The 24,708-nt window shown below is 37.3% G+C and overlaps 1 protein-coding gene across 1 annotated transcript in view; it reads left to right on the forward strand.

Moving 5' to 3' along the window:
• Positions 1 to 5,345: 5,345 nt before the first annotated feature.
• Positions 5,346 to 24,708, forward strand: part of PDZD8 (PDZ domain containing 8) — a 274,072-nt gene continuing 254,709 nt past the window's right edge. Inside the window, exon 1 of the mRNA XM_053692679.1 lies at positions 5,346 to 6,222. Coding sequence (XP_053548654.1) covers positions 5,483 to 6,222 — 740 coding nt within the window. The 5' untranslated portion in view covers positions 5,346 to 5,482. The remainder of the gene's footprint in view (positions 6,223 to 24,708) is intronic.

Raw genomic sequence — 24,708 nt, forward strand, 5'->3', positions numbered from 1 at the left:
GTTTTGCTACAATGTTATCCATTTGTAAGAGCACTAGAGGGCAGCACGATTTCCTGCCATGTAATGCACCAGATGCTACCTAGGTATCTCTTCAACACAGACTACCATGGGAACAAAGCAAATTTGATAATAGAAGTAAATTTGAAACTTTTTTAAAAAATGGTATGCTCTGTCTGAATCACAAAAGAACATTTCTGGGTTTCATATCCCTTTAATCATCTGGACACCTCCGTTAAAACTACTTTTTTCTGCATGTAACTTTTTGTGCTTGTTAGCCAATTGTTGATCTAGCCATATGGCACATAAACATTTTTTTTAAAAAAAAATCAGTGCCATATGGCTAGACTAACAATTGGCTAGATGTCACTTGCAGAAAAAAAGTAGTTGTAATGGGGGCGGCCGGAGCAGGGTATTAGATCAATATGATTAAATTAATAAAATAAGTTATATAGGTAAGGGTCCTGTTTTTTTATCTTTTTATTTTAATATCCGTTGTAGCACTGTAGAGTGAAAAAATATAAACACTACACAATAGTATTTCAGACCCCTGTGTTTAAGTTGCTTTTAGTAGTCTGCATTTACACATCAGTTTCAGTGCTTTTTCTTGAGTTACCCACACAAATCATACCTTTTCTTTTTTTTTGCTTTTTAAACAAACCAAGCATTTTTAGAAAATAACTTAACTAATTTGCAAACAAAAATCCAAATATAGGAAATGGCACCAAATGAAATGCAAATAATACGAATGCTAATAATAATTACAAATATATTTTTGTGTATTTTTAGATTATACATGGTTCTATGTATAGCATCAGTTCACCTTCCAAAGGACCAACATTTAGCATTTTCTACCTATATTATGCAAATACTAATAGAAAATTAAGAGTTTAGTTACTGTATGCAAAAAATGAGTAGGAATAAAATATCTAAATGTAAAACTATAAGACAGCTTTTAAAGGACTACTAAATACAGTAGAAGTGCATAATTAACAAGTGCATAAAAAAAGACAATGCAATAACATTTACTCTGAATTTCAACTAAACAGTAGATTTTTTTTCTGACAAACTGAATTCTTTCTCCCTTTAACGCCCCCTGGTATCATGTGACAGCTATCAGCCAATTAAAGGCTAGTATACATATAACGTATAAACTTGTGCACATGCTCAGTAAGAGCTGGTGCCTCAAAAAGTGTGTATATAAAAAGATTGTGCCAAATTTGAAAATAGAAGAAAATTGGAAATTCTCTTAAAACTTCATGCTCTGTCTGAATAATGAAAAGTTAATTTTGACTTTAGTTACCCTTTAAACAAATCAAAATTCTGACATCTATTTGTGCACTCACTCAGTTCTTACGTTTACATGGATACCTACAATTTATTTGGTCAGCTCAGAGAAACAATAGAGGTCGTACATCAACAACATAACAGACAAGGCAGCTGCTGTCAGGGAATTTAGCTTTTACTGGGAATTCTTCATTTTTAGCTCATTTCCCCCCCAATATGAATTATACATCTGGAGGTCCGGGATGCATGGAGGGGTCATGCACCTCCACTTGACTACCAGGGATCATTCATTTGTAATAAAATTAAAGGGACAGGAACGGGCAAAAAAAAAAAAAAAAAGGTCTAATGTGTTAGAGCAGGGCCAACTGCCAGCCCAGGGACCACATGCAACTCTCTGAACTCGCTTGTGTGTCATCGGCTATACAGCAAGAGCACTCTCCCAGCATCACAAGAGAAATATCTGAATGCGCAAATCGAGTACTAAGTCCTGGTTGGATCTTCTTTAAGAGGAATGGAGCACATGCGATAATTAGCAGCCTGAAAAGTTTATATGCACAATGGACAATCCAGAAAGGCTGCATTGTTTACTTGTGGCGCAGCCCTTTTTTGTGGGCTGTCACTTGTGACGTGATTTGGACAATAATATTTGTTTATAAAAAAAATTAAGTGACAGGTTATTATTATCATTATCTGTTAGAATATATATATATATGTATTGTATGTTTTTTGCTCAGATCTATAATCCTTTAAGAAGCAGCTGAATACAGCTTAATCACTGCCTTTCCCACTCTCACTACCCCTGCCTCTCATTTACTCTCATTTTATCATATCTTGCCCTTCCCTTTACCAAAAAAATAAATGTGTGAAGATTTCTATAGTTAGTAGAATCTCTGTTTTACAAATAATTGGCATTTCAAGTAAATTGTGACTCTTCTGCTGAATCAGCACAATAAGGGTAAATGAAGATGGAAGGAACTTTGCATGCAGGGTCAGAAGTAAAGGACAAGCTAGACTCAAATTATTTCTCTTCTTTTCTTGTAGTCCACCAAGTTCAAAGATCTTTGGAGAGCTCTGTCCTTTTCAACAGGAGATGCTGAGGATATAGCAAGAGATTCTGAGCTAGGTATCTACAGGTCAATCATTCATTACATCAAAATTGTACATTTTAAATAGGTATTGTGAGAGGTCACTGGTTGGTTTGGAGTTATCATCTTTGTCTTGTTTTGATTTGTACTTCTGCTCTTTTATCCTTTATTGTTATTTCAAGGGTTTTACCCATTCAACAAGGCCATTATTGAATATTGGACGGCATAATCTTTAGAATTGGAGAACAGTAGTAGCGGACCTTCTCAACAGAGCCCTGGTGCAATTTTTGTTTTGGGCCCCCTAAAGCCAACTCAGTTGTAAGCAACAGTAATAATATATGTGCTGCTCTGTATAACAGTTTTGAATATATACAGATATATAAATAAATACAAGGACTGCAACCAGCACTATTAAAAGGCTCCTTTGAATTAGGACTGTAAACATTCTGCACATGCCTATGTAAAGATGGACTTTTATGGACCCCATAGAATTTGGGCCCTGGCGCCCCTGAACCAATAGTAATTTCGCCCCTGGATGACAGTATGGGTTTTCTTTGTTATATGATATCTCCAACAATGATAAATCGTATATATATTTTAAAAAAACTCTACAATATACTTTTGACTATTTATTTTGTCCCCTTTTCCTGTAATTCCATTCTGAAATTGCGACCCTTTTCAGTTCCTGTTATAAATAAAAGTGCAGAACACTGTTATATTCCCCACAGCCATTGGCTGCACAGTCTGGTGCCCTATTTATAACTGTCTATAATTGGTCACAGCAGAGAATGTAACCTAAGTTTCAACATAGCAGCTCCCATTGTTTTATAGACACTAAACTTTACACTTATTTTGTCAATATTTAAACAGCTAATGAAACTTTAAAAAATACATCTACTTGTTATTCTCAGACTGATCTTTTCTTTGAATGTATCAATCTATTTAGCATTTATTTAGTGTTTAATGTCCCTTTTTAGCAATGGTGCTATTATAAACAGTTTATTACGTGTAATATCTGACAGAAATTTGTGTTATATCTGACAGAATTTTGTGTATAATTTATTCACAGATAACGTGTTTAAAAACATAAATATATAAAACATTTAAAAAAATGTAATAATTTCATTAAGCTATAAAAAAATGTTATCCATTTAAAAGTCCATGAAATACATCAATAAAAGTTCATTTTTAGGAATTAATCTTCTATACTTTCATATCCTAAGGTTTCCATATAAAGTTAAAAAGGCACTCCAGAAATGTTACACAAAACAAGAATAGGCTTGTCACCAGTATGAAAGTGTTTTAGATGTAAGTATTATTTTTTATTTTTTACACCGTAATTGGTGTTTAGTAGACCTCACATGTTCTCCGGTCTCTCCTGTGCTGCATCCGTTGAGAGATATCCTCCCAGGTGTGTAAAAATTTCACTTGTGTATTTAAGCATACGCGCTGTGGTCTCTCTCACGTAGCAAGAAACAGCAGAAACCAAGAGAGGTCTGATCACCTTTGTCTTTGTGAATGGATTCACCTGTTGTTGTTTCTGAATCTGACTTTTATCCAGTAAACCTTTCTTCTTATCTATTTTTTCTATGTGGATGCACAATTTTTCCACTATTTGAAGATCTGTTCTTTGTGTGCTGATTTCCTTTAAAGGGACAGTCTACTCCAGATTTGTTATTGTTTAAAAAGATAGATAATCCCAGAGCCCAGAGAATCCTACACCATCTTCTACATAAAGGGCATAAGACCCTTAGGCGCTAATCCCACCTATAATATGATGGGTTCTGAGTGTGTGTTGTTTGTTACCTTCAGGGAACTTTGTCTCCTTTGATATGGTTGCCCCATATGCAGTAACTCTATTAGGTATGTGATTTACATTTTATGTTGATATCCTATCAACTAAAAGAACAGAGATTTGATATTCCTTATTGGAAAGAGGGGAATCAAGGAAATCTGAGTGTTCCAAAGGTGGGTCGCGTTGACATGGATAGGGTCTGGGCTTCTACTGCTTTAGCATTTAGAAAGAAACAAAAGTGTGAGAGGAGTAACAGAGGGGCAATGTAGGAGTGACAGACAAGAAAAACCTACAAAACTAAAGCCACCAAAATGATGAAGGACTGGTGATCAGGAGAACAGACATCAAAGAGTGTGCCATACCATCTCTTTGTATGACTTGACAGCTCTTGTCCCCACCAGTATCATGTGTGTTTTTGTCTAAAAAAAGTTATTCAGCTAGCTTTGATTATATTAATGTAGTAATTTGAAATGTTCAGTTTACTGTTATCAGATTTACTTTGTTGTCTTAGTATCTTTTGTTGAGAAGCATGCCTATGTAGGCTCAGGAGCAGCTGATTGGTGGCTACACACATATCTCACTTGTCATTGGTTTACCAGCTGTGTTCAATAAGCGTTATTGCTGCTCTGGAACTGACTTTTAGCTATGAGTTTTACCCTTTTGCGGTGGTGTCCTTTTAATTAGAGAATTACAGAACAAGTAACCATGTTTAGTGAGTTAAACTATAGTATTTTATTTGCTAAAATAAGCTGTAAATGCACCTCCTTCCCATCCATTTTCTATGGTAAGACGTTGTATGACCCAGCAGAACATTTACAGTAATATTTCAGCCTGATTGGCAGAGGATATAATGGACGGTAGACTAATATTATTAGCTGAACATCCTTTAGGTCAGGCTGATAAAAGCTAAGGCTTCAGGGACTTATACTCTTCTCTCATTTTGTTGTGAAACAGACTTTACATGTTCTTTATCTAAGACAGTTGAACCTTTGCACTAACTAAGATGTCACTGAATGACGTTCGCGAGCTGCAGGATGCACCAAGAGGAAGTGGTTACAAACACAACATCACTGCGCCTTTAAGAAAATCAGCATTCCCGACTGTCCTTGACGTTTCCTTACCTGTGCGGGTGACGTAAGCACGTATCCCCGCCTCCTGCTCTCTGACAGCCAATCAACAGCCGTATACCCCCAGACCGGTGTCCCAGGTCCCTGGGCGCCGCGGAGGTTGAGGGATGAGAAGGCAGATGTGAGACGGCGGCCGGCCGCTGGGAAAGCGTGCAGGATGCGGGGCCCGCTCTAAGAGTGTCCGGTCGGTCATGGTGTACGTCGTGCTTCTGTCCGCCCTAGTGGGCTGTATTCTTACCCTGCTGCTGCAGGTTCTGCTACTGTATCGCCGCCAGCCCCAGCCTGTTCCCGGCTCCGTGCCGCCTCAGGCCAAAGCCAGGCCCGTACAACCCGACCCCTCCCTGCGCGACTACCTCCAGAGCGGCGCAGACCCACCGGCCGAGACCTGCCAATTCCTTAACGCCATCTTCCTCTTCTTATTCCGCGAGCTCCGGGACACTGCGCTGCTCCGCCGCTGGCTCACCAAGAAGATCAAAGTAGAGTTCGAGGAGCTGCTGCTCACCCGCACAGCCGGCCGGCTGCTAGAGGGTCTGAGCCTGCGGGATGTGTCGCTGGGGGACGTGCTGCCCGTGTTCCGCAGCGTGCGGCCGCTCACTACCACCTTCGAACCCGGCCTGCCAGACGAGCTCAGCTTCGAGGTGGAGCTGGAGTACAACGGGGGCTTCCACCTGGCTATAGACGTGGACTTGGTGTTTGGCAAATCAGCCTATTTGTTTGTGAAGCTGTCCCGGGTACTGGGCCGCCTGCGCCTGGTCTTCACCCGCCTGCCCTTCACGCACTGGTCCTTCTGCTTCCTGGAGGATCCGCTCATTGACTTTGAGGTGCAGTCACAGTTTGAGGGGAGGCCCATGCCCCAGCTCACCTCCATCATTGTCAACCAGCTGAAGAAGGTCATCAAGAGGAAGCACACTCTGCCTAACTACAAGATCAGGTACAGGGCCCTTACTGGTTCCTCTGTGGGGTATATAAAGGGTGTCAGAAGTGTTGTTAATGATGCTATGAATTCTTCCAAGAAATGCACTGGGGCTGCCTAATCTGGTACAGCTACTTGTGCCCGGCCATGTAACATTGTATTGCTCTGCAAAAGTGATTAACAAACCAATTCAGTAAAGGCATTGGCAGTGCCCTGTATTATTGATTCTGATGCAGAATCTTATATTCAAGTGTTACAGAGAGATTTATCACCATATTTTAGTATTCAGCATCACTGGTTTCTAGACTTTTTTATGCTAGGGAATCCTTTAGGGCTTCAGAAATATGAGAAGGTCATCAGGTCCCCTAACAAGCTTTAAACTATCCTATAAACTCTTTTCAGGACCCTAACATCTAACAAAATAGACCTCTCCTCTAATACCCTCCCTAACATCCTGAATCTGTTACCCAAGACTTCATGAGCACACTTGATGTTTTCATCATGTACTTACACAGGTGTAAACTTTTATGCCTATTGTTCTTAAAGGGGTATTCCAGCCCAAATTGGAAACCACATTGGGTGCATTTCGGTATTGAACAGAAGCATTTTTGTAATATACATGCATTAGCAAAAATGCTTCTAATAAAAGCTATAGCTGTTTCAAAGGTGTATTTAAGTATGCAGCTTGTACCATCTGGTAATTTCTCAATTTGGTTATTGCTGACATGATACAAGCCCCGCTGATGATCTGAGCAACTGCATTATTTAAAATGTGGGTGCAATGACAATATCTAGCTATGCTTCACGTGCAGAGAAAAACGTTAACACTAAAACAGTGATAACTTTTACTAGAAGCATTTTTATCAATACATTTATATTGCAGATTTGTTCTATCCAAAGATGTAATAAATCTATGTGCATTTAATTCTTGACTGGAATGTCCCTTTAAGTAAATGTCAGGGTTCCATATGGTTGCTTGATGTTTGTGTATTTTTTTTGTAGATAAGTACATTTTAGCCTCCACGTATATATATAATTATCTAGAGGTTTCACCCAGTCTGCTGGTGAGGCGCCAACATGTTGCAAGGTTTGTCGTCTTACAACTTTTTATCCAAACTGAAGTTTTGTTGTTGTCTGCTGACAGACTGCCTGATAGTTCCATTGCTGTCAGACGCTAGGTGCAGTACGTTTCAACCTTGTTTTAAGAGACAAAGGGTTAAATAAATGTCCTGACATTATAAGGTTGTTTTTTTTTTTTTTTTTTCTAGGATTTGTGTGTACTCTTTCAGGCAGGTTTGACAACCGCTGTGCACCAAAATTAAACAAATGACAGAACATATATAGTATTTAAATATTATAGTATTTGCTAAAATCTGTTTCTAAAAGTGTTTATTAAGTATAATGCTACTCTATTTTGGCTGCCAAGTTTGATATATCTTGGCCTGTCCTTTTTGTTACACATTTTCTTTTAATGTATTTTGTCCTTCCCTGGCTGCTAAAGTTCCCTGTCTGATTCTAGATTTATACATTTTGTCTTCCCAAATTCCTGTTAGCTGTTGCCGTGGCAGCTAATAGGGTAAAAAAAAAACGGAACATACTGTACAGGGTGTTTCACATTCCAGATGTAAAATTAACATTCATCACGTCTAAACATTTTTGGAAAAAGGAGCAAACTAATTTGTAGAGACCTGGTTCAGCCATAAAGGCAACATTAAAGTCAAAATTCATGATTCAGATAGACCATGATATTTTAAATAACCTCCTTAATTTACTTCTATCTCATTTTACTATGGTCTCCTGATATCCTTTGTTGAAAAGTGTACATTTGGTAGGCTCCAGAGCATGAATGCATTACTTGGAGCTTGTTGCTGATTGGTGTTTGCACCTATATGACTCTTGTTAGTAGCTCACCAGACTTGTTCAGCTAACTCTCAATAGTGCATTGATGTGCCTTCAACAAAGGATACCAATAGAATGAAGCAAGTTTAATAGAAGTAAATTGTATGCTGCATCTAATTTGTGAATGAAAAAGGTTTGGGTTTCATGTCCCTTTAAAACTCATATTATAAGAAGTAAACTTTTTCCAAGCTTTGGCTCCCGGAAGTTTCGCGTCCTGGCTTATTGCGATATATGCCATTTGTTAACTGTCCTATAAACAAGCGTGCAAGATAGTGATTGTTTCTTGTTGTAGCTATAGTATGTTAAATTGTGCAACTGCTTCTATTTTAACAGCCGACATAAGTAGGGAGATGATACATCCAGACAGTGCAGATGTGTTCATTACTTTCTGATAACACGCACACACAGGACATGTCACACTACCTGGTGATATCTTAATTCAAGCCAAGGTTTGCCATTTTATATTTGGCCTACAAGACATTTTAATGATGTATATAAGGGCATATGGATATAGGTAAATGTAGAATAGTACTTTACGATCTCGAAATAAAATGTTAATAGCTAGGCCCCTAGCTCCTGTGATTTGTGATGCACAAACTATCTCTGTATGTTATTTACCTGGTGAGAAACCTTATTTTGCTTTACAAATAGAATGAGGACTGAAGAAAGTGAGGCAAACATTTTTATTTAAAGTGATGACAAACTCTGCCCTTTATGTAAACAGATCTGGAATGTCAGTGATATTTTAGATGGAGCTTAAAGGGACACTGAACCCAAATTTTTTTATTTCGTGATTCAGAGCATGAAATTTTAAGCAATTTTCTAATTTACTCCTATTATCAAATTTTCTTCATTCTCTTTGTATCTTTTATTTGAAATGCAAGAATGTGTAAGTTTGGATGCCGGACCATTTTTGGTGAACAACCTGGGTTGTTCTTGCAGATTGGTGGATAAATTCATCCACCAATAAAAAAAGAGCTGTCCAGAGTCAAACCAAAAAAGCTGATGCCTTATTTTTCAAAAAAAGATAGCAAGTGAACGAAGAAAAATTGATAGAAAGTTGCTTAAAATTGCATGCTCTATCTGAAATATCTGAAAGAAAAAAAATTGGGTTCAGTGTCTCTTTTTTAATTCATCAATTGTAATGAAGATGCATTTAACTTTTTAATATAGATATGAAATTCTAATGCCCATGCTCTGACGGCAAAGTCAATTTTTCTTTGAGCGAACAGTTAGAACTGTTCTCCAATCGTCGCTCAAGCTGCACTAAAAGTGCCTAAAGGCAAGAGTGCAGATTGGAGAACTGTTGAAACCCGTAGCTGACAGAAAATATGACATTTGAAGTGGACAGCCAGAGCACAGGTATTAGGATTTCATTTTGATATTGAAAAGTATGTTCCAGGTCTGTTTTCATAAAGGGGGAGAGTTTACCATTACTTTGGGCTCAATTTATCAAGCCTTTTCTGCCCTAAGACTGCAGGTTCTCACAAGAGAACCTGCAGTCAGTATTTAACAAGCAGCGGTCATTAGATCCCTGCTTACTACCCTCTTCTCCACCTCCGATGAGACCATGGAGATTGACAACTCCTGCGCATGCGTGATTGGCTGGGCAGGGGGAAGTGTTGCAGACGAGCACACAATAGCACTCGCATGCAATGGTAAATTATGGCAGCAGATTGCTGACTGCCAGAAGCAAGCTTTGGCAGACAGGGGCAAATATGTACACCCCTGTCCACCCTCGCTTAATAAATCAAGTCCTTTATGTTCTCAGTGAGTGATACTGTGTGATATGAGGCCTTTTCTCCTTGGCCTCTGTGGGATTATTCATATTTTAATGTTAGAAATACACCTAAACTGTGCTTTGAGCAAACTATTGGGATGGATAGATATAAGTGTAGACCAAGCGCCAACGGATTTACCTCTAGCTGTTATACAAAGGCCTCCTAGACGGCCCAAATGAAATAAATTAAGAGTGGTTGGATGTATAAAGTGCCTAATATAGGCAGAGGTAGTGTGAAAGATACAAGATCAAATGATAAAGAGCTCCTTAAGATGTGTGAATGTTATAAATAGTATTTAATACATGGGGGAGTAGGGATATGTAAATTATACAAATCCTCACAAAAATATAGCTAAAAACATAATAGGAATAATAAATGTCACAATAGTACAATTGAAATATAAAAATATAAAAACAGTGTCCAATATGAAACGGTGTCCAATAGACTTGAAAGTGTCCAAAACAATTAAGTGAAGTGTCCAATTGTCAACTTGAAAATCCAAAAGTGCTAGTGTTGAAGTGAAGAACAACCGTATCAAAAAATAAAGTGAAAATAAAAATGGCGTGAAAAATATATCAAAAATGCAAAAAATTAGAGAATTAAAAATTGTGTGCACAGTTAAAAAGTGTTTAGAATATTCCTCCAATGTGGTCCTACTAGTGATTGTGTCCTTATAAAAAGTAAAATTATCCTGAAAACATCCTGAAAAGAAATTAAAAGAACATAGTGTAGATGTACAAAAATATAAAAACGTATTAAAAATGTGCTTACCAACTGTCGACGCGTTTCGGCCTATAGCAAGGCCTTTTTCAAGACAATAAATATAGGTAGCAGTAAGTGGCCTTATATAGGGTAAGCAATGTGTTTGGGCGCCAAAATAGAAATAGAACACTTTTGGCGCCCAAACACATTGCTTACCCTATATAAGGCCACTTACTGCTACCTATATTTATTGTTTTGAAAAAGGCCTTGCTATAGGCCGAAACGGGTCGACAGTTGGTAAGCACATTTTTAATACGTTTTTATATTTTTGTACATCTACACTATGTTCTTTTAATTTCTTTTCAGGATGTTTTCAGGATAATTTGACTTTTTATAAGGACACAATCACTAGTAGGACCACATTGGAGGAATGTTCTACACACTTTTGTGCATTTTTGATATATTTTTAACGCCAATTTTATTTTCACTTTATTAATTTTTGATACGGTTGTTCTTCACTTCAACACTAGCACTTTTGGATTTTCAAGTTGACATTTGGACACTTCACTTAATTGTTTTGGACACTTTCAAGTCTATTGGACACGGTTTCATATTTGGATCAACAATTGGTCGATCAATTTTATTAACTGCGTATCTCCAACTGTTTTTATATTTTTATATTTCAATTATACTATTGTGACATTTATTATTCCTAATATGTTTTTAACTATATTTTTGTGAGGATTTGTATAATTTACATATCCCTACTCCCCCATGTATTAAATACTATTTATTACATTCATGCATCTTAAAGAGATCTTTATCTTTATCATTTGAACTCAAACTGTTGGGATGACAGTATGTTTGAAACCTCAATATACTGATTGCTCCCTGAGGACAAAAGTAAAGTTTTTTTTTTTTTTTTTATAGTTTTAAACACACTTTTCACCCCCTCTCTCATTTTAAAGTTAAATAATGTATGAAAGGCGCACACGTACATTTTGTGGGGATTTATTGCACTAGCTATGCGTTTTCTCTGTTTTTAATTTCAGTAGTTGCAGTAACCCCCAACCTTATTTGCTTTGTGCCACTCTCTTGAATTCTGCGCAGTGCCACTAAATTATTGTATATCCACTTAAATGGACACTAAACCCAATTTTTTCTTTCATGATTCAGATAGAGCATGCAATTTTAAGCAACTTTCTAATTTACTCCTATTATCAATTTTTCTTTGTTCTCATGCTATCTTTATTTGAAAAAGCAGTGCTAAATGTAGCAAACCAATCAGCAAGCGCTACCCAGGTGCTGAACTAAAAATGGGCCGGCTCCTAACCTTTCATTACTGCTTTTTCAAATCAAGATAACAAGAGAACAAAGAAAAATTGATACTAGGAGTAAATTAGAGCATGCAATTTTAATCAACTTTCTATCTGAATCATGAAAGAAAAAAAATTGGGGTTAGTATCCCTTTAAGAAACCCTTTATTGTGTGTGTCATATTAAATTTAGGTGAAATAGGAAGTCCCTAGCTGGACTCTACCTATATAAATATCTAATGATTTTCAGCAGAAAAACACCATTGACGTCTATGGTTATATTTGTAGATGTTATTTGAAAAGCTTTTCTAAAGGATTCTGATCAACCCCATAGTTAGCAAAGATCAGTAATGCAAACATAATCACACTAACGAACTAGAGCATGCATTTGTTTGCATTATAACTTTATACTTTTGTAGCAGCATAAATATACAGAACATTTTTAACCTTTTAACGCCGTTCTATTCCGTGATAATTACACTGGGCTTTAAAGCCGTTATGACGGAATAGAACGTCATAGCCAACGGCTGTCATGAAGACTACTGTGCTTCTCAGATTTGATCGCAGTCTGGAGGGCGTTCCTAGGGTTATAGGGACGCCCCCCAGACCCAATCCAATAATTGAAATCTTGCGATTGTGTGATTTCAATTTGTCTACATCGGAACAGTTGTTCCGCTGTAGACACTTTAACCCCGTCAGGAAAGGGTTAATACTGCACTGTTGCTTGAATACAACTACAGAGGGTTAAACAACATAGCTCCACAGCTGCAGTGCATTACTGGGAGCTAGTTGAACATTGTGTGAGTCAAGGACGAGGCATATATGTGCAGCTACCAATCAACAGCTAGCTCCCAGTAGTGCTGATCCTGAGCCTACCTAGGTATACTCTTCAACAAAGTATTTAAAGATGATAAAGTAAATCTGATAAAATAAGTAGCCTAAAAGTGTCTTAAAATTGCAGGCTCTATCTGAATCATGTCAAATTAATTTTGACTTTCATGTCTCTTTAAGATGTCACATCATTTGGAATCTTTACTCCTTTAGCTGATCATTTGATGCCCCAGTGTGTCCCTCGGCAAAGTACCTATTGGAATTACAGAAAACAGTGCGGCAGGAAAGGAATATAATTGCCTGACCTTGAACAGAGTGAAATCATCCTATAGATGCTTATTGCGCTCTCCTGCAGCATTCACTGAAATAGAACATAAGTTCTTGGTTGTCCCCTGACAATAACTATTGGTGGGTTTTACCATCTGATGGTCACTGGCACATCTGTACGTCTCACTAGCAGAAGTAACTGCTCAGTGTCTCTGACCAAGAGATCAATTGTAGTAAAACATAATGTGTCCTGTCTTAGCCTCACATCAATATTGTATGTACATGTCAAGGGAGGAATGTTTAATGGATGTTCCTATGCTGAATTAAACTTTTTCTTGACAATCTTGTGAAGGTTTGTCAACCAGTAGAACTGTATGAATTGTCCCTATCACCAATTGAGCTATGAACACTTGGATGATACACAACAAATGTTTGGGGCTAATTTCAGTTTAAATTGTTAAATGTGCAAAAAGAAAATGCTTTATGTTAAAGATATGTTCAATTGCACTGTAGCTTGTTTAGAACTTATTATAAACCCCCAGAATCATTTGTACTGGAATGTCCCTTTTAAATACATTACTTCCTGATTTGCATCACATAGAGATGATCATTGCCTGTGCACAGTTTGTCTCCTTACACCCAGAAATGTTTAGTACATTAATTGATCTTTCCTGGCAGAACATTAAGGATGAATTTGTCATACGATTTACAGGATTAGGCCACATTACTCATAGGAGTCAGATTGCATTTAAATTTATAAAGCAATTTACTGTATATGATCTGTGGCTTTAAGTACAATTAATTTTATCTGCAGAAAGTCAAGTTAAAATCGGAGTATTCCACTGTCGCTTTTCAAAGGGAGTAGCTGGAAAATGATTCAACTGCAGAAGGCAGAACTGATATTAAATTACAAGAGATACCTTGTAATTGCAACATTTATCTGCAGTCTTCCAATAGAACATTGTTAGAACAGGTTAACCTTGTTTGCTGCAGATGTATTTCATTAGTAAAGTGTGTGTGTGTATGTATGTGTGTATAATAATTTTTTTTTTTTTTTTTTGTAAACAAGCACTCACTGGTCTTCAGCTGTCTGTGTTTAACAAACTTTATTAGTCTTATTTACAAATCATATGTTTGAACGCTTGAAAGCACCCTGGCAGTTGCTGTTGAACGGTGAGAGTGCATACACCAAAACTACTAATATATAAATAAATATATATAGTATATATTAGTACAAAGTAGATCCGCACTCACTGGACTTTGAAAAACAAAACGTGGTTTATTGTGGCGTTTCGGGGGATCAAACCGTCCCCTTCATCAGACCAAACATGAGTGAAAAAATAATGTGCACCTATATAGGCCCATGACCCCTCCCCCCGGAAGTGACATCATAAACAACACATGTGGTAATCACCATAGTAACATAAATAAAAAACAATATATATAATTTATCAATGTATAATCAAATAAAGTGAATCATCAAATAAAGTAATATGGTGTGTAGCAGTGATAATTATGAGGAATCAACACGTATAGCTGCATATACTTGATATCCAATATAGATACTAACTGGCAATATTATTTCATAGAACATCATAATATATATACTTCGTGTATAAACAATTTAGCATCCTTCTTATCATAAAATACAAGTCAGTGCTCACAATGCCCCCTTTAAAAATATATAATGTTTAGTTGTATATATTAAAAAATACAGCTCTTACAGTGCCAATCAGCATGATAACTATCAGGCTGACACTCCGTTATATCCGTTATGGACATAGTGCCAGTCCACTATAGTATGTATTTATTTATATACAAAGAGCGAACACCCCATAAGTTAATTTTACCACAGTGCTCATATGTAAACATCGCTAGGGAATTGGCAGGTTGATCAAAGTAAGTCTCCGTGATCGATACTATACATATTCAATATGGGGCAATGTTTTAATATATACAGCTAAACATTATATATTTTTAAAGGGGGCATTGTGAGCACTGACTTGTATCTTTATGATAAGAAGGATGCTAAATTGTTTATACACGAAGTATATGATGTTCTATGAAATAATATTGCCAGTTAGTATCTATATTGGATATCAAGTATATGCAGCTATAATATGTGTTGATTCCTCATAATTATCACTGCTACACACCATATTACTTTATTTGATGATTCACTTCATTTGATTATACATTGATTGATATATATATATATATATATATATATATATATACTTTTATTTGTTACTATGGTGATTACCACATGTGGTGTTTATGATGTCACTTCCGGGGGAGGGGTCATGGGCCTATATAGGTGCACATTATTTTTTCACTCTTGTTTGGTCTGATGAAGGGGACGGTTTGATCCCCCGAAACGTCACAACAGTAAACCACGTTTTGTTTTTCAAAGTCCAGTTAGTGCGGATCTACTTTGTACTATTGATAACCTTTGTTCCTGTCACCCTGGCCATTCATTGAGGAGGTGAGAGTGCTTATCCCACAACTATTGAGATATTGATAGATAGATATATAGTGGCCCTCGTTTTACAACGGTTCAATTTACACTGTTTCAGAATAACAACCTTTTTTTTTCCAGTCATGTGACTGCCATTGAAAAGCATTGAGAAGCAGTGCATTTATTAAAAAAGCCAGTAGATGGAGCTGTCTGCTTGTGTTGCAGCAAAGCCAAGCAAGCTGAAATTAATAAGTTTAACCAGACCTGAGCTATTGAGCAGATTTCAAAGGAACAAGATCTTTCTGTCTATAAATCAGTCCAGATTGGAATGCATAAAAAGAACTGTTTGCAGAAAAATGCAAGTGAAGTCTGTGTTGTGTGATTATTTTATTAGGTTTATAATGCTGTTTAGCAAATGTTTTTGTTCATTTAACTTAGTTTAATTATATATTCTGTGTTGTGTGATTATTTTATTAGGTTTATAATGCTGTTTAGCATTTAAAGTCTTCATTTCAAAGCTTTAAAAATAATGTATTTGGTGTTACTTATGACAATTTTGAGAGGGGCCTGGAACCTATCTCCCTCACTTCCCATTGGCTTACATTATAAACTGGGTTTCAATTTACAACGGTTTCGATTTCCAACATTTCCTTCTGGAACCTAACCCCTGGCATAAACTGAGGGCTACCTGTGTATATATACTATATATAGATCTCTTTATTCTTGATAGGTAAATAAAACAAGGCTCCTTTTCTGTTTAAATGGAGTGGTTTTTTTTTCCCTCTGGTAGCAAAAAGGGCTAAGTACATAACTACATCATTTTATTACTGCACTATTACTTGAATATAACACATTTAGAATATTTTTTTTCTGCACTTTTATAACCCTTTAAGCTTGGATAGTACGCCTGACAGATGGAGTGCATTCATGTATTGTGTGGGAGGAATTTATAAGCTTTGACACTTTCCATCTGCTTTGAATGCTCATATGGCAGGTTGTTGTATATTTTATATATGAAGCCACACAAAATATCACTGCCAACTTTACTTAAGTTGGGGCTGAGTGAAGGATTTTATGCATAATTGTATTTAGAATAATATAACCATTTAGGAACCAGAAGTGAAATTTCAGCAGCCATCTGATTCCTGATCTTTTCTAATTCCTGCCCCACAGGGTTGGGTTTTGCAGGTTGTGCGTGACTTAGTATGACATTCCAAACGTACTGTGTTTTACGCAAGAGAAAATCGTTTAATCTTTCATGAAAGATAAAGTAAATCACATAAGGTCGCAAATAGCTGGTCTGGGTTGATCTGTAGTTCTGGCACTGCACAGTGTTATGTAACTGCTAGGTCACTGGTCGTTGGATGCAAAGACCCACATCTGACATTGTAATCTCACTCCTATAAGTGTAGATAATCAGGCTGACCTCACACTCTCTGAACCTGGCTTCAAATTTCTCTTCCTTGTTTGTGGGGATCTGATTTCCTTAAAGGGACACTAAACACACATTTTTTTAATTTCATGATTCAAGTAGAGACAATAATTTTAAATATTCCAATTAACTTCTATTCTCTAATTTGCTTCGTACTTTAGATATCCTTTGTTGAAGAAATATCAATGCACATGGGTGATCCAATCACACGAGGCATCTATTTGCAGCCTCCAATCATCAGCTACTGAGCTTATCTAGATATGCTTTTCAGCAAATTAGATAATAGAAGTAAAATAGAAAGTTGTTTAAAGCTGAATGCTCTTTCTAAATTATGACAGAAACAATTTGGGTTTCATGCCTCTTTAACTCCCTATACCTTTTTTTTTTTTTTTTTTTTTTTATATAAAGGCTTTATATCATTATCCAAAAAGCTTACAAGGAACAGCACAACAGCCGTTACATGGTACAAGATCACATTGCTAAGACATCTGTTAGCGTGTATGGTACAATAGTCAAGTTCACATTCTTCATCAAGATGGTATCATCAGTTTTTACAATGTTTTATTAAGTATAATTAAACCAGTAAAGCAAGTAAATAAAGTCAGAGAGAAGATAAAATGAAAGTAAAAATAAAAAAACAAAAATAGGGCTGTTCTAGTCTTCCCCGGGGGTCTCCTCAATACCCATCTGCAGCTTTGATCCTGGGTGCAGTTTGTCGACCTGAACCTGGTCGGTAAAGGTCCATTGGTTTCATAGTTGTCTCTTTTATACTCGTTCTGTGTGTAGAAATGTAGTTATTTCTTTCTGTGTTAATTGTGATAATGTAAGTATGAAGTCTTCCCATTTTGAAATAAAAAATGTAGGTATTTTACCCTATACCTTTTTCCTATTGATAATATGAAAGCTCTCCAAGGAAGGCACTGATGCCTTAACCCAGTGGTTAACAAATATGTTCAAAAATTAGGAGCCAGTAAGAATATTTAGGAGCCAGGCATATTTTTAGGAGCCAGACAGTTGGATTTATATATAGATATATGGATAATAACCCAAAAAGTTAGGAGCCAGGGGTAAAATTCTAGGAGCCAGTGGCTCCCAGGCTCCTGGGTTTGTCGAGCCCTGCCTTAACCCCCTTCACTACTGGGACTTTCAGAGAACTTACCCAGAATACCAGAGAGGCGGAATACAAGGAAACATTTATAGGGATCAGACGGGTAGAGGAGAATATATACAGTAGATATATAGTCTACACACCCCTTTTAAAATGGTAGGTTTCTGTGATGTAAAAAAATGAGACAAAGATAAATAATTTCAGAACTTTTTCCACCTTTAATGTGACCTATAAACTATGCAACTCAATTGAAAAACAAACTAAAATCTTTTAGGTGAAGGGAAGTAAAAATTAAAAAATAAAATATGGTTGCATAAGTGTGCACACCCTTAAACTAATACTTCTGGTGAAGCCATTCCTTTGTTGATTTGGATCTAGGCTTTGGGTCGTTCCTCTTCATGTTCAGCTTTCTAGCAGAAGCCTGAAGGTTTTGTGCCAATATTGACTGGTATTTGGAACTGTTCATAATTCCCTCTACCTTGAATAAGGCCCCAGTTCCAGCTGAAGAAAAACAGACCAAAAGCACAATGCTACCAACACCATGCTTCACTGTGGGTATGGTTTTCTTTTGGTGATATGCAGTTTTGTTTTTGCGCCAAACATAACTTTTGGAATTGTTTCCAAAAAGTTCAAACTTGGTTTCATCAGACCATAACACCTTTTCTCACATGCTTTTGGGAGACTTTTGATGTGTTTGTTGCTAAATTTAGCTGGGCTTAGATGTTTTTCTTCGTAAGAAAAGACTTCCGTCTTGCCGTCTACCCCAAAGCCCAAACATATGAAGAATACGGGAGATTGTTGTCACGTACTACACAGCCAGTACTTGCCAGATGTTCCTGCAGCTCCTTTAATGTTTCTGTAGGCCTCTTGGTAGCCTCCCAGACCAGTTTTCTTCTCGTCATTTCATCAATTTTGGAGGGTCATCCAGTTCTTGGTAATGTCATTGTTGTGCCATATGTTCACACTTGATGATGACTGTCTTAACTGTGTTCCATGGTATATCTAATGCCTTGAAAATTCTTTTGTACCCTTCTCCTGACTCTTGCAATGTACGTGCAACATGTTCTGCTTTACTGACTAATACCTTTTTAACAATGAGATCCCTCTGATGCTTTAGAAACTCTCTGCGAACCATGGCTTTTGTGTAGGACGCGACTAAGAAAATGTCAGGAAAGACCTACTAGAACAGCTGAACTTTATTCAGGGTTAATCAGAGGCACTTTAAATTATGGCAGGTGTGTGATGACTCTTATTTAACATGTTTTTGAATGTGATTGCTTAATTCTGAACACAGCTACATCCCCAGTTATACGAGGGTGTGCACGCTTATGCAACCACATTATTTTAATGTTTTTTGTTTTCTTCCTTCCACCTTAAAGATTTCAGTTTGTTTTTTCAATTGAGTTGTGTAGTTTATAGGTAACATTAAAGGTGGTAAAAGTTCTGAAATGATTTATCTTTGTATGTGTATGTGTGTGTATATATATATATATATATATATATATATATATATATATATATATATATATATATATATATATATATATATATATATATATATATATATATATATATATATATAATCTGCAGTGTAGGGATCCTCCTCAACCCTTTCACTACTTGCTGCCATCTTTAGTAATGATCTTGCCATTGTTCGGAAATCACACATTTATCCTCAGCCCTGGCATACTCCTCTGACATGGTACCTACGCAGATGTTCCTGTATTGCTGAACGGCACTGGAGAAAATCTCGGAGTTCAGCTAATTTTCTTCATTACAAATTCATCTTGAACTCCTGCTATTCTGCCCTTAATCTCCATAAGCAGCACTACTCCTCTACTCTTATCTCTAATCTTTCTTCAAACCCAAAACGTTTGTTCTCCACTTTCAATACTCTCCTCCGCCCTCCCCCACCTCCTAATACAACTTCTCTGTCCGCTCAGGACTTTGCCAGCCACTTCAATAACAAAACTGACTCCATCAGAAATGAAATCAGCTCTCAACATAATTCCATTTCTCCCCCCCCCCCCTCAAATGCTCTCACTCAACCACAACCCACATAACCTGAAACTTATTCTCCCCTGTTACTGAGGAAGAAGTTTCGGCACTTATACTACGCTCTCACCTCACCATCTGTCCCCTTGACCCTATCCCCTCACAGCTGCTCCCTTCCCTCTCTGCTACCCTTACCTCTATACTAACACACATTTTCAACCTCTCCCTCAGCATCAGTATATTTCCCTCATCGCTGAAACATGCACTGGTCACACCTATCCTCAAAAAAAAAACCTTCCCTTGATCCTACCTCCCCATCCAACTACCGCCTTATTTCCCTCCTCCCTCTTGCCTCAAAGCTTCTCGAAAAACTAGTATATGCACGCCTATCCCATTTCCTTATGTTAAACTCCCTTCTTGACGCACTGCAATCTGGATTTCGTCCCCATCACTCCACAGAGACAACAGTCGTTAAGGTTACCAATAACCTACTTAAAGCAAAATCAAAAGGCCACTTCTCTCTGTTTATCCTCCTTGATCTGTCCGCAGCCTTTGACACAGATTACCACCCTCTTTTGCTCCAAACCCTCCAATCCTTCGGCATCTGTGACAAAGCCCTTTCGTGGCTCTCTTCCTACCTGTCAAACCGTACCTTTAGTGTAGCCTTCTCTGGGGCCTCCTCACTGTCACCACTTTTCTATCGGAGTACCGCAAGGCTCTGTCCTCGGTCCCCTTCTCTTCTCAATCTACACATCATCACTAGGTTCCCTAATAAAGTCCCACGGTTTCCAATATCATTTGTATGCCGACAACACCCTAATCTACTTCTCTGCACCAGACCTATCTCCTTCCTTGCTAACCCGTGTCACTAACTGTCTTTCTCACATCTCTTCCTGGATGTCCTCCCACTACCTCAAGCTAAATCTTTCCAAAACTGAGATCTTCATTTTCCCCCCTTCAAAAATCTCCACCCCCAATTTCTCTATAACTGTCGACAACTCCATTACCCCTACCCCGCATGCCCGATGTCTCGGATTACATTTGACTCAGATCTTTCTTTCAGTCCTTGGCTAAAGCCTGCCGTTTCCACCTTAAAAACACCACTAAAATTAGACACTTCCTTACACAAGACACAACTAAGATTTTAATCCACTCTCTCTCATTCTTTCCCGCCTCGATTACTGCAACTCTGTCCTCTCTGGGCTCCCCAACTGCCGCCTAGCTCCTTTACAATCCATAATGAATGCCTCATCTTCCTTACATGTCGCTCTTCATCTGCTGCTCCTCTCTGCCAATCCCTTCACTGGCTTCCTCTTGCTTCTAGGATCAAACACAAAATCCTCTCTGGTTACCTCCTCACACTCCTGTTTACAGGACTTCTCCAGACTGGCTCCCATCTTGTGGAACTCTCTGCCTCGCCCCACAAGACTCTCCCCCAGCTTTAAAAGCTTCAACGCTCCCTAAAGACTCTACTGTTCAGGGATGCATACAACCTATACAAAAATGTTTAGAAAAGGTAGAAAGTATAGATCCTTAAATTATTGAACTACACACAAGACAGGGATTTCAGCACAAATTTTATTTTGAATAAAATATTCACTAAAAAATGGTTGTTGAAATGAAACAGAGTGTCCTCAAAGATTGCAAAACCACATGTTGGATAGGATGTCATTTATTTCACAAACAGACAAGTGAACCATTCTTTAGTACTCTAGAGCAAGGACAAACAAGTATTGGATATAAACAATTAACCAAAATATTTCAAATGCAAAAACCTGGTATCTGTAGGACAACACCTCCACTAGAGGATAGCACCGCCCTGGGCGTATTATTTACCTATCATAGTGATCCTAGAGGATCTATGCCTGCTGGATACATCTAACAGCCTAAAGTAAGATGTTTTTTTACATACAAACAAGTACTTTTCAATAATAAGCACTTGTAATCACAAATGTTCCGGTTTACATACCAAAGACTACGAAGTTATATGCAACACCAATTTCAGAGGGCACCTCATTAATTGAAATGAAAGCCGGTGTCATGAAAAATAAGTAGTATATAGGATCCATGCATATAACCCCAATCCTAAATAATCATAAGTCAATACTTTGAAATTAATGTAAAAATATAAGAGAATCTGTTTTGATTTTGTGAACCATTCTTTATTTTTCTATATGTAAGGTTTATGCTTAAAACGTAACCTGTTGGTTTTTAAATATACATAAAAGTTTGATTGTATTAATGTACATTTTTAATATTTAACAAAACTAAGTTTAAGCACTATAGCGTAAGAGAAACTGTTGAATCAGTTATCCTTTGCACTCCAAATCTTTTCACCTTTCCTGGAAAAAGGGAGGCATGCTTACAAGTAATTCAATCTATTGGCTTTCAATTAAACAGCGATATCCAATCGCATTAAAGCATGCACGGTTTAAAAAGCCAAGGCCCACACTAAGAAATTAACCATTTGCCCTGAGGAAACCCCTATGACGTAGTGTCACGTGGGGGGTGAAACGCGCGTCAGTGATGTGCTCGGAGCAAGAAACTTTGTTGCGGATTAAACAGATGACGAAACAAGTTCCGTGTTTGCGGCAAACCAAGGAGGATCCTAAATAGGTATAAACGCCTGCCTTTGGAAGACGTGTTAAGGTGGCTATGTGAGTAGCTGAAGTATGACTGCTTTGTACAACTAAGGGAGAAAAAGGTGAATGAGGCTTATTGCATTTGGAAAAATAAGAACTTTGCCTATACTCATTACTTGCGGACACTTGCAAGCTAAGGTGAAATGTGAAAAAACACACCGGCAAATTAACCTTTATCCCATGTAGAAAAACACATGAACTGTTTATCCTTTTGCTCCTTTATGTTTATGGCCGCAATGCTATAACAACCGAGTCTTACACATGTAACGTTGTAACCAATATAGTCACGGTTTATACAAGACTTGCTTTTGGGGTTATATGCATGGATCCTATATACTACTTATTTTTTATGACACCGGCTTTCATTTCAATTAATGAGGTGCCCTCTGAAATTGGTGTTGCATATAACTTTGTAGTCTTTGGTATGTAAACCGGAACATTTGTGATTACAAAAGTGCTTATTATTGAAAAGTACTTGTTTGTATGTGAAAAACGTCTTACTTTAGGCTGTTAGATGTATCCAGCAGGCATAGATCCTCTAGGATCACTATAATAGTTAAATAATACGCCCAGGGCGGTGCTATCCTCTAGTGGAGGTGTTGTCCTGCGGATACCAGGTTTTTGCATTTGAAATATTTTGGTTAATTGTTTATATCCAATACTCGTTTGTCCTTGCTCTAGAGTACTAAAGAATGGTTCACTTGTCTGTTTGTGAAATAAATGACATTCTAGCCAACATGTGGTTTTGCAATCTTTTAGGACACTGTGTTTCATTTCAACAACCATTTTTTCGTGAATATTTTATTCAAAATAAAATTATTTGTGCTGAAATCCCTGTCTTGTGTGTAGTTCAATAATTTAAGGATCTATACTTTCTACCTTTTCTAAACATTTTTGTATATTTATTTTTAAGGGTCTGCACAATGTTCCTTCATATAAGGTAACATACAAAATTCCTTAAGTTAAATTGTACACTCCTCCATTACTATCCCCTGAACCCCCTTAGCATGTAAGTCCAGCTGTTTGTAGATCTCCTTCTTAAGAGCTGACTACAACAGTGCAACTCTTGGCAGGGCCCTCTACCCATTTGATCCCTATAATTGTTTTGTTGTACTCAGCATTTGTTTATAGCGCTGCAGAATCTGTTGGAGCCCTACAAATAACCGATAATAATAATAGCTGTCTGCCATTACCAATAAAACACATTTTTCTTTTTCTCTAGTGTTGCTTCCCATCCCTTCCTCTCCTTTTATTTTATTTTTGTGCAGTGTAGGGCCATCCCACTGCCTCCTTGCGCTGTTGGAATGCCTCCCAGTTTCCCTCCCACACCTCTTGCCGGCACAAGGAGATGATCGTTACAGATGGTGACACACACTGTCCATCTGTAACAATCTGGCATCTGCCTTCATATGGAACTGGAGCACATATCGTGCTACGGTTCCATATGCAGGCAGATGCCTGGAGTGTGTGTGTATATATATATATATATATATATATATATATATATATATATATATATATATATATATATATATATATATATATGTGTATATGTGTATATGTGTATATGTGTATATATATATATATATATATATATATATATATATATATATATATATATTAGGGATGCACCGATACCGATACTAGTATCGGTACCGATACCAAGTATTTGCATGAGTACTTGTACTCGTGCAAATGCACCGATACTTAAACCGATAACTCTGCTTCCTACCCATATGCTATCTTGTGGCGTTTTTTCAAACTGCATGTTCTCATTGCATTTTAAACTGGAGTGGACACTAAAGTAAAAATTGTTTACTACTGTTCTGACAATACAAATTGCTCTTATTTGTATTATTGTAGTAGAGATAACTGTACCTGATTCAGACAAACCCCTGAAGTACTGGGCAGTTAATAAACAGATTTCCGGCTCTGGCAAAAATGGCCCAAAAATATCTTTCTGCCCCATGCAGTAGTGTGGAAAGTGAAAGACTGTTCAACTTAGAGTCGAACCTCCATACAAATGTCAGATTGATATTATATAACAGCCCTACAACCCAATTGTATCACCCCT

This window comes from Bombina bombina, chromosome 9, assembly GCF_027579735.1.
Source record: "Bombina bombina isolate aBomBom1 chromosome 9, aBomBom1.pri, whole genome shotgun sequence".
NCBI lineage: Eukaryota > Metazoa > Chordata > Amphibia > Anura > Bombinatoridae > Bombina > Bombina bombina.